At 37.0% G+C, this 20,659-nt stretch overlaps 1 protein-coding gene across 2 annotated transcripts; it reads right to left on the bottom strand.

Moving 5' to 3' along the window:
- Positions 1–1,358: 1,358 nt before the first annotated feature.
- Positions 1,359–14,527, bottom strand: bsg (basigin). 2 transcript variants are annotated; one of them, XM_063012985.1, is made up of 9 exons: positions 14,331–14,527; positions 8,166–8,516; positions 7,247–7,415; positions 6,257–6,345; positions 5,944–6,080; positions 5,065–5,335; positions 3,111–3,135; positions 2,928–3,001; positions 1,359–2,858 (listed from the first exon to the last, which is right to left on the bottom strand). In XM_063012985.1, exons 1-8 carry the CDS (start codon positions 14,392–14,394, stop codon positions 2,941–2,943), a joined length of 1,167 nt encoding a protein of 388 aa, XP_062869055.1. In that variant the 5' UTR covers positions 14,395–14,527; the 3' UTR covers positions 1,359–2,858; positions 2,928–2,940. The 2 variants fall into 2 exon arrangements, with proteins under 2 accessions (XP_062869055.1, XP_062869056.1); XM_063012986.1 differs by lacking the exon at positions 8,166–8,516 and having other exon boundaries at positions 1,359–2,834.
- Between the last annotated feature and the right edge of the window lie 6,132 nt (positions 14,528–20,659).

Raw genomic sequence — 20,659 nt, 5'->3', positions numbered from 1 at the left:
GATCAAAAAGTGTTCACGCTTACACAAATGCATTGCACCAAGGGAAAAAATTTACCTGAAACTGATTTAACCTGACTAAAAAGTGCAAGTGTAAAAACACCTTTACATGTGGTAGCTCAGTGGCCACAAAGGTACTGAACTAGTGATTATAACCAGTGCCGTCACTGTGTATGTATAAGGCAGGGTAAAAAAACAACATATTCTCTATTCTACTTTATCATAAAGAAATATTGTCTTCTCAAAGGTTACATCAGACTGTCCAACACTGTTTTGTGATTGAATTATTGTAATACACTTCATCGCCCAATCAATTACAGCCTGTGATCTTTTGAAGTAGATCTCAATTAACTTTGTACCAGAAGCTTCTCTTTCGAGCACTCTTCAACTTCATTTTGATTCCTTCTGGAGTCTCCACCAAAAGGCAACCAGTCCTTGTGAAGTCATTACAAACAGCTGAAATGCACATTTCTTACCCCAGTGATGAGTTGACATGCTAATGTGTTGCACTATGCCACATTCTAAGAAACTTCTAGAAGCTGAGTAGGAGTTGAAATGTGACTGGAAGATATAAGGGTCTCAGTATGTCTGGTAAATGCGTAATTTTTTTTACTGGAAAAACCAACCGTCAAACAATGATGGGCGCAAGGCACACAGTAACACCCTGGACGGGGCGCCAGTTCATCGCAGGGCAGACACACGCCCACATTCACCTGTAGGGCAATTCAGCTTCTCTAATTCACCTGACTGCATGTTTCTGGACTGTGGGAGGAAACCGGAGCTCCCGGAAAAAACCCATGCAGACACGGGGAGAACATGCAAACTTCACACAGAAAAGACCCAGACCACCCCGTCTGGGGATCGAACCCAGAACCTTCTTGCTCTGAGGCGACAGTGCTACCCACTGAGCCACCGTGCCCCCCGAATTCCAATGGCGTCTTTACATTATTCAATGTTTTCAGTGTTACCTGCAGCGTATTAAAAATGTGTGGCATGATGGCACAGCTGGAAGGGTGTGTGCAACATGAATCTTGGGAACCAAGTGTCTGGTGTGAACAGTTGAGTATGTTTTGCCCTGCAATAAACTTGAACCCTCTGCTACTGTTTTTCCACCTGAAGGGTGGCAAGTTAAAATAAATTTAGGATTTAAAAAAAATCTAGCATACATGAATAAGTTGTAATCCTTAAGCACATAAGCCAATATAAATATGTACACAACAAAAATCATTTACTCTATTTAAAAGCAACTGTGGTAAAAATTTTAAATTTAATTTATTAGTCAGATAATCAATTGTCTTCCAAGGATTATTTGACTATTATATAAATCTAATTATAATTAACAAATTACAAGACACCATAGAAATAATTAAATCAAACCAAATACCTTTATTAAATGTGCATGTCAATACAGGTGAATGTTAATGTTGCTAAGGTAAAAATAATTTTCACATTTATATTAAGTTCCTAATATGTAACATGCCTTTAATATAAACTGCACACATTAAGTCACTAAACTAAATAATAGTGTAAAAAATCCACTGAATGAGACCTTTTTTCATGAATAGAAATTTAATAAAGTGTTCTGGTTTAGCACTGGTCAGTTAGTTAGTGTATCAAATGCTGTATTTTACATACTTGGTCCTCAAAGATGTTTTACTGTTAATACCAGTGAGAGATCTGTTGTAATCTGTTGTAAACTGGTTTATATATTTAATTCTCCTTGTTTAAAACATTTTTCTAGGACGACACTTAGCAAACAGAAGTGGAATTCTGCAGTCTGTGTCAGTACAATATACTGCAAAAATGGCATGTGACTGTGTACTGCATTAATGTCTACAACTAAAAAAAGCTTAAACACCAAACGAGATTAAGGCTTACGGAAAAAAACCCTGCCAAAACTAAACTAAAGATGTAAGAAAAATCAATCAAGCCATTTTACTTTACTGTAGTAATATACAAATCAAAAAGCTGGAGACACTCTTTACAAATTCTATGCTGCCAAACATGGTACATCAGTCATATAGGATTTTAAAATGTTAGAATACAAAATTAATAACTAATGTTACTTAATATTGTTCAATAATCTGCACACGGAAACCTTTAATTATACATGAATTCAGCAGTGATCACATGAATAAAACATATACTATTTGACTTGTGCTGCATTTAAGCGGCTTCAGCAAGCAGGATTTAGAGTGTTTTGGGCTGGGTTAAGCGTGTTGCATTGTTGTTGTTTTTCGGTAAAAAATATCTAAATTGTTTAAGGTATGAACAATATCTTTCAGACAACCTTCTGTAACAGTGCTGATGTACTGGCCCACTATTTATTACTATTTTTTACATATTGGACGTTTTGCAAAGTACGCAACATTTTAAATCGATTGTGAAAACAGGGTGGAGTTTCTTTATTTTATTTAAAAACAATAGGGGATGCAGACTGTTGTTTAAAACCAGCTTGACACCTGTGCTAAAGCCAGTGGTGTGGCACAGTAAAGAAAGTGACCATCAAAGAAAACAATCAACTGCATATTCCCACATCAAAAGGACTTCACAATGACGCACATCTACAGCAAGATTACAATCATGCAATGCTCCCCCCCTCCCTCTCCAAACCCGCTTTAAGAACACACTTGCTGGTAGCACGGTACAGTGAGGAATACTGGAAAAAAGAAGGAGAGCAATCGATATTCCAAGACACTTACACTTAAGCAAAAAAAAAAAAAAAAAAAAAAAAAAAAAAAAAAAAGTTTATTTAGAGAATGCAGGGCGCACTAGCTAATGTGCCACATGGCAGCTTCATGCTTTTCTAATATCTTGATTAGTAGTCAGCAGGATACCTGGACAGGAAAGAGAAACATAAACTGAACATTAACGTGATTATAATTAGAACGAAGTGTGCTCTGCATCCTGAATGCTTTGATCCAACTCACTCGCTCTCCTTTCTTAGTTGGAGTTCCTTTGTCGCACGTTCTTATCTTTGTGGTTTGTAGCAGAGTTGCTTTTCCTGAAACACATCAGTAGTTTTTTTTCCCTTTAAATCCACCTAATTCAGCACAAGCCTGATAAGATAACTTTTATTCATGAGAGGTGAAAAGGGTGTGGATGTGACTTACAAAGGGGCGGCTCCTGAGTCGTCATCTGAAGTTGGCAGGTGCGGACAAGCAGGAAAACATAAAAACAAAATGTTATGTTCATAAACATGAACCAATGTAACATTCTTTTTTTTTTTTATGTGCATGAACGATCAGCTTCATAAAGTTTAGTTTAGTGTTTCCCATTTCTAACGAATATTATTCAATATATTTACTGTATTAACTTTAGCATAAAAGCACATGGTATACACCAGGCACTTCATGTAACTTGTCTATTTGGAAAGTCTTATTCTACTATGACTACAATCTAATTCATTAGTGTATTTAAAATATCACGAATTATTTCTGAGGATTGTTATTAGGGCTGTACAAAATATACTAAAGATTTTGTTAAAATATTTGAATGAATACCCACAGCCATTAGTTAAGTGCTAAGCTTTAGCACTGTTAAAACATTACATTAGTTTTGGAATTAAATAAAAGAAAAACTGATTCAGCAAAATGGGTCACTACTTCTTCTTCTACTTGAGCCAGTCTGGCATAAACACACATGGTAAATGAAGTCAGCATTAAATTACAAGAGCAGCTCCATACAGATGCATAATACCAGTTCATGATTGTAAATTAACTGAATGCATTATTTTGATCATTTAATTTATAAACAATTTAATATCTAATATATAAATATAATTATTAAATACATTGAACAATAAATAGTTTTATAAAGTTGCCATTGCACACTGCTGGTCTCCCCGTCTAAAGTTTTTGAAGCCGTTTGACCTTTATATATAATTCTTATATTTTAATAAACTAAAATTAGCATAATGTGATCCAACTCTGTTTTTGTAGGATTTGGTACAGGGTTTAGTTAAGCAGATTACTAATACTATATACACAATCCAACTACAATCACAAGAGACGTTCCAACAACTAATTTTGTTTGCAAATGTCAATTTAGTATACATGGAGTGTTTGCTAATATTACCTTTTATAGGACACATGCAATTATCTTAAGTAATTATTAATAATAATTTAAGATTATTTTTTAAAACTATGACCTACTAAGGGTATTTGACAGCCCTAATACTCTCCTATTTTTACTGAACACTTTATTTTCTTAAAATAGTTCATGCAGTTAATCATGCAATGTAATACCAGAACACAAACGTTTGAACCATTGTAAGTTTCCCATGCGCGTCACCCCCCTTCCCCACCCTTCCTTATAAAAACCCAATGAACACAGGGGTAAGAGCCTGTTCCCCATTATTTGCCCAACCTGGTGTTATCTGTATTTCAACTCTGAGCAAGAGAAAGACTGCAAGCCACCAGAGCTGAAGTAACCCATGCAATAAGGATATGATGCACAGAGCATGCAAAAATGATGCTAAACCCCCAGAAAGTGTTAATATTTACAGATACCTCGCTTAAGGAAAACCAAATCGAACCCAGGTCAGGTTAGACTTTATCAGCCCTTTCACTGGTCATGGATTAAATCACAAATGATTGCAGCTTTTTTAGTTTCTGACTGCCAATGAAAAATTTAGCCAGCCGTCGGCAGTAACCAGTGAAAGAGCTGTTTGTTTTTCACCATGTCTGAGAGCGACCACTGTAAGCAAGAAGCGAGCCTGCACTTCGGAAAAATCTGCTCCCTGTTCCTAGACTGGGTAAAACCACTTCAGCCTGACATGCAGTTTTGAACACTTACCACAACGTAAAAGCAGCAGCGAACAGAGAAATAAACAATGTAAATAATAAAATAACAAACCCAGCACTAACAGTCACTAAATACAAGAATGCAAATACTCTTCCAAGGGACAGCAAAAAATTAAGACAACAATTAAAACAATGTGATAAAAACAACCTTGAAAAATAATATCACAAAAGTAAAAGAATTTGAACACTGCTAACACATACATTTATCGTACATTCAATGGGCTGCAAGCAAATTCTGAAAACAACCGGCCACAGCTCTTACCGTCGGTAATCTCATCAGGCTTTCTCCTCTTCTCGTAAATGAAAATGACTGTGACCAGAATAATGACCTCAGCCACAATGCCCAGGAAAGGCCAGAGGGCAGCCAGACGACTGCGCACACGCAGGTGGATCTTGAGGGAATGCTGGCCCAGGTCATTAGACCCGAAGCACTCGTAGTCTCCGGCGTCATCGCCCTCCAGGTTGTCGATGATCAGCGTGGAATTGTTAGGTGTGCTCTTGATCGTATACCTGTCAGTGCCATTGCTGATGGCCTAAGTAAAAGAGATAATACTGGTTTACTTATTTGACAGGTTCAAAATGTGCATGTTGAATTCATGACAGTGTACTGCTTTTGTTGCATACAAGCAACAGTTAGAATGTTAATTATACAGCAGAATCAGCATAAAATGAAAAATAATCAGTTTCAATATAGTTTTCAATAAAGAACACATAATAAAGCAAAAACGTGCACAGGGTTTAAGGTATTTTTGTTGGGTATGCACATGTTGGGTATGCACAAAATAGGTCAGTATGCAACGTCTTCTCCGAGATTGGCACAGGTTAAACACATAAGATTGGTGCTGATGTAAAACAACATACAGATGTGTGTCTGTAATGTACTTTAAACTGCTGTGTGTATGAAATTCGCTGTATAAAATATTATTATTATAAATTTCAGTATCTAATGTTAAAAATAGATGTTACTATTACATGAAAGCTAATAATCCTAATAAGCTAAACACATGCACTTTTTGGGGGGAAATGCTTCTACATTCTCGAAACACAGATGCTTTTTTTTGTTTGTTGTTAATGTCAAAAAACGTGTTAATCAACAAAAAACGGTAAGTCTAGTCCTACTTTCTGCACATTAAAATCATACCGTGCTCTCGGAGTCAGTAATCTTTTTCCAGGCCCAGTCAGTGGGCAGGGGGTAGCTGTGGCTCTCGCACACCAGCACAGCTTTATCGTTTTCATTACTGTTCTCCGAGTGCTTATGGGTTGTAACATGAGGAGAACCTGCATGGAAAAAAGGGTAAGAAAATACAGAAAATAATGGCGTTTGAGGTATACATCTAGAATCCGAATGAATCTGAACAGGAAAGAGGTTAAATGCACTTTAAAACAAGCTTGAACTGTTAGTATAAATTGATAGTTATGCTCTGAGAAAGTCAACAGGGCCCAAAAGCTCTTACTCTTGACGTCAATGTTCTCTTTGAATTCCCCTGCATCAAACGAGAAGACACAGGTATACACTCCAGAGTTGGATTCAATCTTCGAAACACTGCCAAAAAGAAAAAAAAAACCCAGTAAGAAATAAAGATATATAAACAATTTTACAAAATCCAGTTCTGAAGACTGGAGATCTGCACAATTTTAAGCTTTTAAGCTTCATTGACACAATATGTGGTAAGACGACTTTTTAAAGCAGTACCATCTATCAGTCTCTAAAATTACTAATAATTGATAATGACTGTGTTGGGAACTGTGCTTAATCCTGACCTTTCAGAAGTTGGGCACCCTAGGGCATTAATTGAAAGGCCTTTTAGAACATGCAAATCACAATATCCCCTGAGATTATGGGTGTCTGGGAAGGATGAATAAATGGCTTCCAACTGGAATGCTGCCACACCATCCCAACATATTCACCCGTCCTAGAACTTGTGTTCTCTGCTTTAATCGAGAATTTAGGTCAGAAGGGGGGGGGGGGGGGGGCCTTCTTATTTCTGCCACACTTGTCTACAGGCCGAACTGCACGTCAGCACCGGCCTTTTCTAACAAGGGATCGACTGGCCTGTTTGTTTACAATGCAACACAGTACAACTTGGTACAGATTGTGGATTAGTTTTGGTCTGGAGTCAGGGTTCCATGGTAAGCTTTTAGCATGTGTCTAAATGTCTTTGAAAGTCATATAATGTATTAAAATCTACATATAAATGTGGTTCAGTTTTGGATACTTCATTGCTTCATAAATTGGCTGCAAAAACTGGCCAATTAAAATTCCTAACATGAGCATGGACACATCAGACCACCTCTTGGGTACATGCAGTAGAGCTCACTGTGGAGCACTAATAGCTTAATGACAATTATGTAAACAGAATACCTGATAATCATGGGCCACTGGGTGCAACATGTTAAGTACAGAATATATCAAGTGTTAATAAAAGGGATTAAAGGAAACCTACATGTACTCAGTGTAGAGTGCGTCGCTATCCTTCTTGGTGTTCTCAATTGTCTTGCCATTTTTCATCCAGTGGTGGCTTTTGATTGGAGTTTCTGTGTTGGTGAGGTTGCAGCTAAGCGTGGCCATAGTCTTGTTGCTCACCTCTGTTGGGTTTTTAAGAATCACAGGCTCTGCAGAGGTACACAACAGGGAGAAAATAAACATTCCAGCAATACTGGTACATGTACCTAGACTTGCTACTGAAATAGATCAGTCTGAGCACTGAAACAACTATATTATAGCACAAAGGTCAGTACAGGAGGCTCTGATTTTTTTTATTCACATGCAAAATAAATGCAAAGTATTATGCATTTATCCCCAGTATTATGAATATAGTTAAAAAAACACACACACAGGGAAATTAGCTAAGCAAGAGTTAGTGATGCTTTTATTCATCACAGTTCACACAAAGCAACAGCAGTCTAAAGTAACAAACGTTCTCTAAAAAGATCTGTAAAGGTCAAGAAGGAAAGTAATACTGGGATAATGAGCTACAGGGAAACAAAACACGGTACAACTGGTCATATAACCAGGCAATACTGGGGACAGACTGGACTTAACACAAAACAACAACAGCTTTCTTATATTCTAGTACTAAAGAATTACAAAAAAAAAACCTCACTGCTACGAGTTAGTAACGTTCAAAACCAAAGTGGAACAAGTGGAATAAGACTAGAAGACAGATCTATCTCTCAAAGGCTTGATTGCTGCAAGTTTTTTTTCTTCCATTTCATTCAAACATAGCTAAGGGAAAGGACCAGAGGTGTAGGCCAGCCAGGTTGTAATAGGGAAAGAGACAGGATCACGACAGGGGGAAAATGCTCAGAATCTAAGGGCAGTTTAGCTAACTCTAGTCAGCTCGTCTACTCTTCATCACTCACTTTCAAAAACAATAACATTGGCCTGTGAACGGATCCACTTGATTTTGGGCCGTGTCCTCAAAGCGTTGCGGTCAGGGTCGTTGGAGGCGCGGCATTCGTAAACCCCCGTGTCGTTGAGCGTAAGGTCGATGAGGTGTAGTGTGCTGGCACCATGCTGGATGTAGGTGGTGTTGATGTGCACGTAGCCAACTCGAGCTCCATCAAAGAGCTGAGAGGCGGTTTCATTAGGTTCATCGCCCTCTATAAACCACCACTGGACCTCTGGGATGGGGTTTCCTACCACCTCACAGTGCATAACAGCACTGTCACCTACCAGCCTTAACTGAGACATGGGCGACTTTATAAAGCCAGCTAAACATTTGTGAGCAGATGACCACAAGTGTCCAGGAATTAGATGTTGGATTCCGAGCAGGCAGTTTATTGAGGTGATATGTAATGAGTAATTGTAATGGCAAATAAGAAGAAAAAGAAATAAGAAAAGAGATTGTTAGAATGAAAGCAGAAAACCACAGTAAGTTAAAGCAGCTTGATATTGGGCATCATAATGCAAGTCAAAATTCTGGTTTGCATCAGTTTAAATATTATATGATGCCCAAAATCCACAAACACAAACAGATTTTAAAAAGTAAACAGTAAATGCATGCAGTAAAATAATACAATATTATGAATGTAATGACAAAAGAAATTTAACAGAAAAAGTTTCTGAAAAAAATGAAATAGCTAAAGGAAATAAATGTCAACACCGATCTGATCCAAATACTTTCAGTTTTACAGAAAACCAAGTCATTTATTAAAAAATACACAATGTACGCTGAAGCTAAACCCCTGTGGAGTCATTTCTATACAAATTCACTGGTCTTAGTCTTAGAACAACAATAAAAGCAAAGAACCTGGAAGCACATGTATCCGACAGATATCCGAACATCTACACCCGAGATCTAAACAGGGTTGTGTTTTTCTTTCCTTGTCGTATGAAGCAACTGTGTGTTTTTGCACGACAGCAGCCGACTTTTGCTTTCTTTTATGTTTCACATGAAAGCACAAAAGCCTCCAATGAGTATGAACCAGGGACTATTGAAACTCTGACATACTGCAGTACGTTCACAGCTCTACCCAGCCTGATTGTTAATAACATAATCTGGCTTTTAAACTGGTAAAAGTTGTATTAGTCAGACCATCACAAAAGGTCGTGCAAACACTATTCATAGATTTGGAGCTGAACAGAGATACACAATTAACATGATCAAAATCGGCTGTTTTTGCTACTAAAACGCAATCCGCAATCGGCCAGTGTATTCTTTTATTAGGGTCGATCTGCGCTCTGATCGTATTACATATTTATTTATTAGGATTTTAACATCATGTTTTACACACTGTGGTTACATTCATGTCAGTAGCGGTAGTTACTCGTTACACAAGATTCATCAGTTCACAAGTTTAATGCCAAACACAGTCATGGACAACTTTGTATCTCCAATTCACCTCACTTGCACGTCTTTGTACAGTGGGAGGAGACCGGAGCTCCTGGAGAAAACCCACACAGACACGGGGAGAACAAGCAAACTCCACACAGAAAGGACCCGGACCACCCCACCTGGGGATGGATCCCAGGACCTTTTTGCTGTGAGGCGACAGTGCTACCCAGTGAGCCACTCTCGTATTACATAATGTAAGCCAATGATTTAGCTGTGTCTGGTGGTTGCTGGCTTCATAAATGTAAATACTCTTTCCAAATTTCATTGATTTACACAGTTTTGGAAATTTTGTTCACACATCTGTGTTGTTTTTTATTAAGCTAAATTAACTAGGCAACTGTAATGCTTCAATATCAAATATCATTATATAATATCAACAGAATAAAAACAACCAGGTTTTAGGAATCTTCCATTAAATTCACATCTCATGCACTTCTAGATCTGAGCTAATAAATGTAATATTTACCGATCAGTAAAAGAGGTCATGAACAACTTTGATAAATCTGTATTTAGCTCAGTCATATTCTAATGGATGCTATATTAAGAATGAGTTATATCCAATCTGTTTAAATACTGAACCTGTTGCACTTTTTTTCATTTGTTCACTTTATTTGTGTAAGGTAAATGGTGGGAGCATACCACAAACATTTGGTTGAAACTGTGTTCTTTGGACTGTTATCTTTTTTGTAAGGAATGTATACTTTGGTTAATTGTATGTAAATGAAAAGCTCATTAATTGTTCAGCATTTTATACATATTTTAGTTGTTTGTATTTAATAAGCTAGATAGGTAGAGTATAATCTAAATTGTGTTTTTTTTTTTATTGAAAAACAGCTCGACTTTTACACAGATGCATTTGCATTGCAAAATGGGACTGTGCACCCTGAGGGTTGTTCAGCTGTACTGGCATATTGATTCGGGGGGGTTGGGCTACTACATGGTAGAGAACGGTGCACTGTTGTAGCTGTCAGTCACAGATAATTGGAGCAAAAAAAACTGAGAGGATTGTTTTTATATCGTTTTCATCATAGCCAATAGCCTGCCAAAAGCACTGCTGGTATTCAAACCCCAATCTCACTGCTGGTGAACTAACATGAATTGACCACTATGCAATTTCAGTGCCAGTATGATATATGGTCAATCTAAATATTTGGAATCCTCACTAAAGGGCAGCACAGTGGTGCAGAAGGTATTGTGGGTGCCAAACAGCACCAGGGTTCTGAGGACCTGTGTGTGTTACGGTGCAATGAGGGTGTGGTGCCCTTTAAAATTGGGGGTTCCTTGTATAGGATGTATTCATGACCTACATGTAGCTCCTATGTGAAGCTGGACCCACTGCAACTCTTATGATGAAGTGGTTATTAAAGATGAATAAATCAGCAGAACAAGCTGTGCTAACCAGTTTGTCACATTAATGAAATGCAGTCAGGTCATGTGCTGGTCTTTTTATATTGATGATTAATGTCTGTCTTTCAAGTAGTTGTTTTAAAAAAACAATAGTTTAACAAGTCAATTTAGACCTTTTAAGATGATGAAAGTATGAAGTATGAAGACATGATGAAAGTATGAAGAATCATAAATACTCATGAAGATACAAGTACCTATACCAAAAAAAACCCTACATGTTATAACATGGTTTGCCCAAACATTCATTTATTTACTTCATCATTCTTATTACAGCCACAGTGGGTCCAGAGCCTACCCTTAATCACTGAACCCAAGACAAGAACAACAAAGTGCACCCATGCTTTACATTAATTAAAGGTGGGAAGGATTTTGATCCTTTCTCTGGATGCGTACATCTGCTAATTAAAAGTCCTCATGATTTGGTCATGAAAAAGCTTGCTTATACAGAGTACCTTCAAATAAAATTCACAAGTAGGAAATGAACTTTCTGATACAAAGACACACTGGAAATAAGATGTTACGCAAGAATACTGTGGTCGCTCACTCCTAGCTTCTTCCACTCTGAGCAAAATGGCTGCCGTGCTAACAAACAATACCCTGGCTAATAAGCTCTACATAAATACCTGCATTCTTTTGCTAACCCAATTTTCCAAGCTGTGCAAGCTGAAGACAGAGGACTACAGGGAAAATCTAATTTTATTTCTGATGTAGAGCTGCTGCCGTTAGTAAATCCAATATGGCACTGATGCAGTTGCCTTCTGAGGCATTTATCTGATGTGCATGCCATAAAATAACAGGGATGAAGGATAAAGTTGACCTTTAACTGTTCTTCTAAATATAGACAAAACATCCCAACAGAAAGGTGACAGGAGCGGGCAGCAACCTGACGCCAAACAAAGTCAAGTGCCATTTAATTGCACTGTGTTGAGCGTCTGTGTTTAAGTGTAGGTTTACTCTAGCTGTTAAACGTACAGCCACCCACCCTGCCATGCTTAATCTTCTATTTCTTTCTAACTTGAAATAAGAAGCTGAATAGGTTAGGATTAACAGGCACTGACATTTTATTCCGCTGCTGCTACGGGTGACAGAACAAGTCCCAGCACGAACACTAATGTTTAATGGATTTAAACAATGCACTGGTCCTGAAAACTACTGAGTTGCTGACATTCAGGACTGACCTGAATTTGAAGTAGATATAAAACCATAAACAGACTAATACTTTCGGATCAGATTTGTTCTACATTCCTGCAACTACTATGAACATTTGGAAATTGTTGATAAGAACTTCACACTTGCCCAGAGATAAATATTTATAATAAGCTTACAATAAATCCTTTAAAGACACATTTTTGCCTGATTAAAACTGTGCAAGAATTCGATGGGTTGTTGAAATACTTGGCGCAATTTGGGCAAAAAAACCCTCATTGCAGAAGCACTTAATGCAACCCTTGTATTACAGACACTTGTTAAGAAACAGCTTGTTAAAAACCACACCTTTAAGCTTTACCAGCTGCCCATAAGAAGGGGGTTGGTGGTCGAACTTGCCTACACCGGTTAAATAACTACAAGTCTGTAGTTAAACAGTGAATGTAAACAAGATATAAATTAAAACTAAACAGAGTATATCTCGTTTAACTGTGTACTTTAATTATAACACGTGTGACTGTGTGTGACTACTTTGTCACTTTTGCACACTTGGTTCACTTTAAATTGCTTCTATTCTTTTAATTATATTTTTAAGTTATTTTCTTAATTTCAATTTTCTAATTTTCAACACTTTTTACATTTTAAAAACATTTCTATAATTTTTGTATACATACGTATTTTGTCTATTTTGTAACTACTGTGGCCGGGCAGTCACAGAAGCATTTCACTGCCAGTTGTACTGTGTATGACTATGTATGTGACAAATAAACCTTGATTTGATACTCAGACAAATTATTATTTACAAACATAATATATATGACTGAGAAATTGAACCTTTTCTAAGTAACACTGGGCCTATAGCAGCAAGCCCATTCACATTTACAATTCCATTTCTATTACACAGTCTTGTACTTTGAGGGTTTCCGGTTTATGCTTTATTTACTGATAGATACTGATTTTACTTGTTGATTGTTGGTTTGAGACTGAGACTTGTTGAATTGTCCAGAGAAAATCAACAGAAAATTTACTATGTACAGCCAAAAAGTGGAATATTTTAATTTGGTTGCTATTTATGTTTTGTTGTATTTTTAAGTGATCAAGATTAAAACATTATGTAGATCAAATTAAACAATTTTATATTTGGATATAGCTGTTTACCTGTTTTAACTACTGTCTTTACATTTTATATATGTATGTTTACACTACTGTCTTTACATTTTGCACATGTAACTATATTGTCTGATTGCAATATATCTGCTCTTTTCTTGCACAATGTACATAACTTATACTCAGCGTGTTTTTTTTACTATATCTAACTTTTATTTCTTAATTTGATTTTATTATTATCTTTGTACTTTGTTACATCATGTGTGGACAGCAAAATAAGAATTTCATTGTACAGGGAAACACGTTTCCTACTGTACATATGACAATAAAGCTTTGAAATCTTGAAATCTTATCGCTGCTTTGATCATGAAACGAAATCTCGCGATATGTAGTCTGTATCGTTAAAACGGTTGGAAGTATCGCGATACGATTTGCCATATGATCGTCCACCACTACAATTAAAACTCTGACTTGATGTATTATAATTAACTTGATGAAATTAAAGTACAAAATATGCTGATCCTAAACAGAGCAGTTTTAAACAAAAAAATTTGCATTAGTTTAGCTTTGTGCAAAACAGGCCAATACTAACCAGCAGAACTAGTCTCTCTCTCTCTCTCTCTCTCTCTCTCTCTAGTAGTCTAACCCATGTTGCTAAGGCTTTTTTTGTGGTGAGGACCAACATTCAGCTACATAAACAGCCAAAATAAAGTAAATATACTAAATGAGTTTTATTTACCTAATTAGATACTTCACTTGTCGCCCATCTTAAAACCGTAGTAGTCACGTATCTCAAAACAGACAACTGTTAACGCCTAATTTTGCTGCTAATTTTCAAGGCGAGGTCCCAAACTGCATACTAGCTTACTATATAGTACATTAAAGCAGTACTTAAACTATAGACATTGTATTAATGTGATATACTAGTTAGTAAAGTAGTACGCAGTTAATGAAGGAAACAATTCAACATGCACCAAGCCGAGCTAATCATGGCTGCTTATCGACCAGAACTGGAAGACGTCAATCTTACCTGCTCCTGCAAAGGCCTGCTGAAAACACAATAAAACAGCACTAAACACCCACAGCACCGCCATTCTGACTTCTTTCTCTCCCCGGTGTTTTATGTGGAATTATACCCTGATGTTTATATAATTCCCCTGATTTTAACAAGACCGACTGTTTGGTGGTCGGTTTTTCTCGCCGCTCCTCTGCTCGTCGTCCTCTATTTGATCCTGACGCACACAGGAACGCGCACGTACACACTAACGCGTGTTTGCGTCATCACGTCGGTAGTGTGATCCGTTTCTATACACCGTGCCTAATGTCGCCCCTCGCGAGAACGCGCAAAGCACTGGAATTGCAGGGTGTGGACAAAGTGTTAGACCCAAAGCAGTAGAGCAACCTCAAACTCTAATCAACCTCAAACTCTAATCAACCTCAAACTCTAATCAACCTCTAATCCAGAGCAACATTCATTCCTGAAGCATCCCAAGAAGATAAATTACGAAAGCCTAGTGTGTAGAGTTTTGGGCTATCAGTTGAAAGGTTCAGAGTTTGAATCCCAGCTCTGCCACACTGCCACTGTTGGACCCTTGAGCAAGGCCCTTAACCCTAAGGCCCATTCTACCTATTCTAAGAGAATCTTTCAGTTCTAGAAGGGAAGTAGGAGGTAGAGATCTACTTCAAAATCCCAAAAGGTTTGATAATAATGGAATATCCTAATTTGGGGAGAAAATTAAATGTGCTTGACTTTATCCTGGGGTTCATTAAACAAGAGATTTTTTATCAGTATGTATGGAACCATGGTCTGCACCACAGGCTGCCCTTGGTCCAAGAGTTGCCTCGTGTTTGGCTGTTTTTGTCTCTGTAAAGAATACTACACATTTAACACTGTACAGCTGGCATTATATTTTAGTTTAAAGGCATCCCTTTTTAACAAAACCATCCATGATGTAGCAAATATAGCATACTGAATATAAATCATCAGAACATATGACTTTTCCTGTTGTTCCCACTGTCCTGATTTTCTGTGCCTTATGCCCAGAAAAAAAAGGATTAAAGGTCTGATTTCTGTTTTAGGTTGCCACTGTCTGGATGAAAAAAATGTGTAAAAAAACGTGTAATGTGTTAAAAAGGGTTAGTTAGTTTTTTTTTTACTGTAGTGTTACTACAGACACCAGTCACCTGTTATAATCTTTACTGACACATTTTTACTTTTCAATCTCAGAATTCAAATGTTGACTTTTAATTTCCAAATTATTAGAGTTTTTGAATCCTAACGTTTTTTTTTCATCTAGGTGTTAAAATGGGCTTTTATACCTTTTTATTTGAGTTTTAAGTCTAATTAAATTCCTAGTCAGTGTGCACTATGAAGCTGTGCAATAATCAGTGGGGAGCAACATGGGAAACAACACCAGTCTGTAGTAACTTGATAAGGTGGTAGACATGATAAAACTGAATATTAAACTGCTCTGTGAACAGGCAGTACACTGAATGTTAAATCACTTAAGATACAAAAGCCAATATTTTACAGCCTACATAGTGTACTAATTTAAAAACAAAGAGTGTCAGAGTTGCAAGATTTGCAAGATTTATGCAAATGGCATTATGCACCTTTTTAAAAAAAAATTCAGTGCATGCATTATGTCTGGTAAATAAGAAATGCTGATTAATACCACCTGGCTAAAACCATCTTTATGGTGAAACAAGGTGGTGGCAGCACCATGCTATTGGGGCACTTTTTAGTAACAGAGACAGCAAGACTGGTAAAAATAGAGGCATAAATAAATGCAGCCACAGGAACAGGAACAGGAACTTTTATGCGCACACAAGCAGCATACATACAAAAGTTTCTTAATGCCCTTAAGAGGCCTCGCCAAAGCTCCATTAACTCCATAGATGAAGCATGAAGAGATGAATCCAAGACATGTAGCTGTAATTGATACAAAGGGGCTTCCACCAGAATACTTCTATAAAGTGATCTGAGTCCGAAAATTATTTGCCATTCACTTGCTCACTCACACCTAGCAGGAATTTAGAGTAACCAATGTACAAAAACTGGAGATCAGAGCAATGGAAGAAGGTCAACTGGTCTGACAAGTCCAGTTTTCTCCAAGATCCTGTGGACAACATTAAATTGTGTACCTGAAAAGACCTGCAGGCAATGTCCTAATGTTTTGAATAGTCATCACTGTAAACTATATTAACACTGCTCTTGAACATGCTGATTAAGCTTATTTTTATTTGTACTTTGTGTCCTGTCTTAGTCTGAACTCTTCTTCATTACAGGAGAACACAAACCAAAGTACACTCTCCAGTTCCAGTTGCACCACCACCTGCTTGAACAAAGTTAAATGTCAATAATTTGCAGTTAGTACGATATTCTTTCAGCTTATTCAGATTAATTTACTATACGAACAAGCTTAGTTTTGGTATTGGTAGTAAAATTAATGCAGACGGCTTGCCAAAAACAACATGTCATACTGAGCTTTGACATTGTAATGGTGGATTACTGATGTCAGAGAAGAACACTACTGAACTTTACCTAGATTATTTTTCCTGCATGTCAATACACTGATTAATCAGAAACCAACTCTAACCTTGCTCTGTTATATGTATAACCTTTGAAAAAACAAAACCATTGAAAAGTCGTCACCACATTTTTTGAACTGGTCTCTCTGGCAGATTAAGAAAGTTTTGCCCAAATGTGTTTCGTTTGACCGCCAAACACTGGGCTCAAGGTAAAGACTGGAATCAAACTAAATACTGCCATCTAGTGTTAAAAAGATAGATTCAACTTTGTCATTGTTCAGTATGAGCACAAAACAACTAAATGCAGTTAGCATCTACCGAAAGTGCAAACAGTAGCACTGTGCAAAAAACCTCAAGGAATATCAATGAATATATTTTTATCATTAACGTTTCACCCCTGCACACATCTTTTCACTTATTAAATATTGCAGTAAAACCATTTGTAAAAATGAAATTAAACATTTTCATTTCATGTTTTACTACTGGTTTATCCTGGTCAGGGTCGAACACTGGATCCCAGTGGTAGTGAACTTGCATAATTTACCACAAGGCCACCATAGCGCCTGTGTTTACATTTTTGAATAAAAATACACAATAAATACATGTGTTACAGTAATGTGTTATTTATGTATGTTATTGTGGTATATATGTGGAAATTGTTTACATAAACTTTAATTCACTTTTATTTGCATCATGCAGCAATAGGTCCATTAACACTGAAGATATTTTGAACAGATGTGTTATTTATGCTGGTTTTTGCTTTTCATATGAATGTCTTTCTCAGTGTCACCTATCAACACTGTCCATTTATCTCTTGTTTATGTAATGTAGCCTTTACCTTTCTATCATTCTATATTGTCAAATGGTTGGATAATACTAATTTCACGCCCTTCCTTCCGTCCTTTCATACACTTTTAGTTTGGGCTTTAGCATGATGAATCATTGCACCACAAACCATTGTGTTTGCATTGGCAGTGGTAGCTCTGTGGTTATGACATTCAAAGCACTGTCAGAGAGTCATCGTTGAGACTTAAATTCTTAGCTGCTGAATTATTATTATTATTATTATTATTTTTTACTAACTTTATTTTTGTTAGGGTCATGTCATTCTTTTAGACTCCAGTGAATGTTTTGTATAAAAACCACAGGAGATTAGCAGTTAATTGAAGCTCTTGGCCCATGATGGTACATTGATTGTACTGTATAATTCTGTGATTAAATTATTATAGTTGTTGACCGGACACTTATTATAGTAACACTGCACTACCAGCACTTCACTTTAGTTTAATCTTCATAGCAGCTCTGACTTGCCTGAAAAGGGTAATGTTAACATCACTATGTCATTTTGTGCTGGAACTGTAATTATTAAAATAATGGGCCAATTTGTCAGTGTTAATAAATCAACCAGAACTAAGATGTCATTGCTAAGTTACCTGGAAGGTTAGTCAGTCACACATTCACACAGCGACCAACATTAGTCACAGGCGTATTCACCTAATGCTAATGTTTTTATGTTATATTTGTTAGAAAATCCACATGAAGCCTTATAAAGTGTCGATCATTCTAGCAATGCATGTGCAACATGTAGTAGAGGGTAGAATTATAGGAAGACTTCTCCATAGATCTACCCTTCCCCATGTTCAGTTCATGGCTATGGCTTTAGTTGGATCTGAATTTTAATTAATGAGCAGAGATATTATATAACTAAACAAAGAGAAATAGACTGCATGCACATTAGCTTGCTCACATTCATAACCTCAGTCATTATGTTTCTCCATTAGTGCTGCGTCAATACATCCACTTTTCGACAGACGTGATGAAGCTGTTAATTATTAATGTTAGATGCCACGCTGCTTTGGCACAGCAGAGTGGGTCCTGAGAACCTAGGCTTGATCTTCACCTTAGGTTACTTTCTTTCTGGAGTGTTGTGTGTTCTTCTGAGTCTACGTATGTTATCTTTCTTTGGTTTCCTTCGACCTGCTGTAAAGAGGCGCTATTGATTAGAATCGTTTCCAGGATGGATGTTTGCCATGCTTTGACTAAAGTGTGTTGAGTCTAATAAAGGAAACTTCCTTCTTCACATTCTGGGGAAGGGGGTAATAACCGGATTACCCATAAGAAACCCACAAGAACAGGGAGTATGTGTAGCACCCTTTTACCCATGTTCCACCATGCCACCCAGTTTCTTACATTTTACATTTTCGGTTTCTCTGTGTTTCTCTGTGTTTCTCTGTGTTTTTATGAGTAATAATTTTCTGATTTGTTTGGACCTTGATTAGCCCAGTTAAAAAAACTGTTTGGGCACCCCCTCAATTTAACTTTCAGCTTTTTGCTTGGATTAGATTTTTAATTATTTGCAATTTGCAATCATTTGCAATCATCATTTAGAAGTCTAGCTGGGTAAAAAGCTTACAAAACAATAATGTTCTTAATGCTCTTTTCTTTGTGATATGTTTACTTTTGGATACATGCATCCAGTGATTATGGGAAAAGCTGCCCCACCACGACCCTGACTAGGTGTTAAAACTATAATATTTCTATATTATATATAATATATCAAAATATTTCTGCTTTGTTTGGTGCTTTTATAGCTGGTTCACAATGGCCTATGTTACTGTAAAGCTGAAGCACAGGGCTGAACATCTGATTACTCTGATTCAATTATAAAACCTTTCATCAAATAACTTTCATCAACACAACAAAAACATGATTAGTGTTAAGAGCGTACACAAACACTGGGTTTGAGTCATTAAATTGCGTAGTAGATGTAAACCTTCCATTTGCATGATTAACAGGTAATTAAAATGAGGCATCACACCCTGACATTGATGGCATTAGTAAGTACCCCATCCCACCCCACACACACACACACTCACAGACATTATTACCAACTACAAAACACTTGCAACGTTTTATAACACAAAATGAAAAAGCTGTAATTGAAGTTCGAGCTGAAATAATATGTGACCACAAGGTGGAGCTTTTGCTTACTTATTTAAACCTGCACTCACCGAGCACTTCATTACTTACATTCACTGATGATTTTAAAAGCTACACCTTTAATAGGATAAGCTTTATGGGTAAATAAATTGGGTACAGGGGGTGAGAAGTGTACAGTCAACATTTGTATACTCACAAAGTCTATCTGTAAGGCTGGTGTAACGTATAAAATAATCAATAAATAATCATGTTCACCTTTCACTCAGTTTGGTTACCTAGTTTAGTTCGATCCCCAGGTGGGGCGGTCCGGGTCCTTTCTGTGTGGAGTTTGCATGTTCTCCCCGTGTCTGTGTGGGTTTCCTCCGGGTGCTCCGGTTTCCTCCCACAGTCCAAAGACATACAAGTGAGGTGAATTGGAGACACTAAATTGTCCATGACTGTGTTTGATATAACCTTGTCTGAACTGATGGACCTTGTGTAATGAGTAACTACCGTTTCTGTCATGACTGTAACCAAAGTATAAAAACATGATGTTAAAATTCTTATAAATAAACAAACTCAGTACCTAGAAGAAAATCTTTCTGTTTGCCTTAATACACTGTCTTTAACAAAAAAACAAATAACCTCTTTAAGTCTCTCTGAATAAGACCAGTGCATCACACAATCACCCATTCACTTAATCCCACCAATGAGAACTACCGACCAACCAATCCACATTCTGTATACTGCATGTTTTTGGTAGTACCCGGATGAAAACCAGGCTGATATGAGGTAAAGAGGGCAGATCTGCACCACTACTTTTGCTGCCTCTAATTCTCTCCTAATGTTTTAATGCCCTAATATTGAACTTTATTCATTAAATAAACTTACTAGTATTAATGACTATAA

Source organism: Trichomycterus rosablanca, chromosome 17 (assembly GCF_030014385.1).
Source record: "Trichomycterus rosablanca isolate fTriRos1 chromosome 17, fTriRos1.hap1, whole genome shotgun sequence".
Classification (NCBI taxonomy): Eukaryota; Metazoa; Chordata; class Actinopteri; order Siluriformes; family Trichomycteridae; genus Trichomycterus; species Trichomycterus rosablanca.
Note: the sequence above shows the minus strand (reverse complement) of the source record. Positions and strands in the feature narration are given on the sequence as shown.

What these genes read in the sequence shown, in the direction of transcription:
- bsg (XM_063012985.1), bottom strand. Translation starts at nt 14,394, where the DNA reads ATGGCGGTGCTGTGGGTGTTTAGTGCTGTTTTATTGTGTTTTCAGCAG. An exon ending in CAATGTTATTGTTTTTGAAA is followed by an intron (nt 7,416 to 8,165) that starts GTGAGTGATGAA and finishes GTACCTCTGCAG; the next exon opens with AGCCTGTGATTCTTAAAAAC. An exon ending in AGAGAACATTGACGTCAAGA is followed by an intron (nt 6,081 to 6,256) that starts GTAAGAGCTTTT and finishes TTTTCCATGCAG; the next exon opens with GTTCTCCTCATGTTACAACC.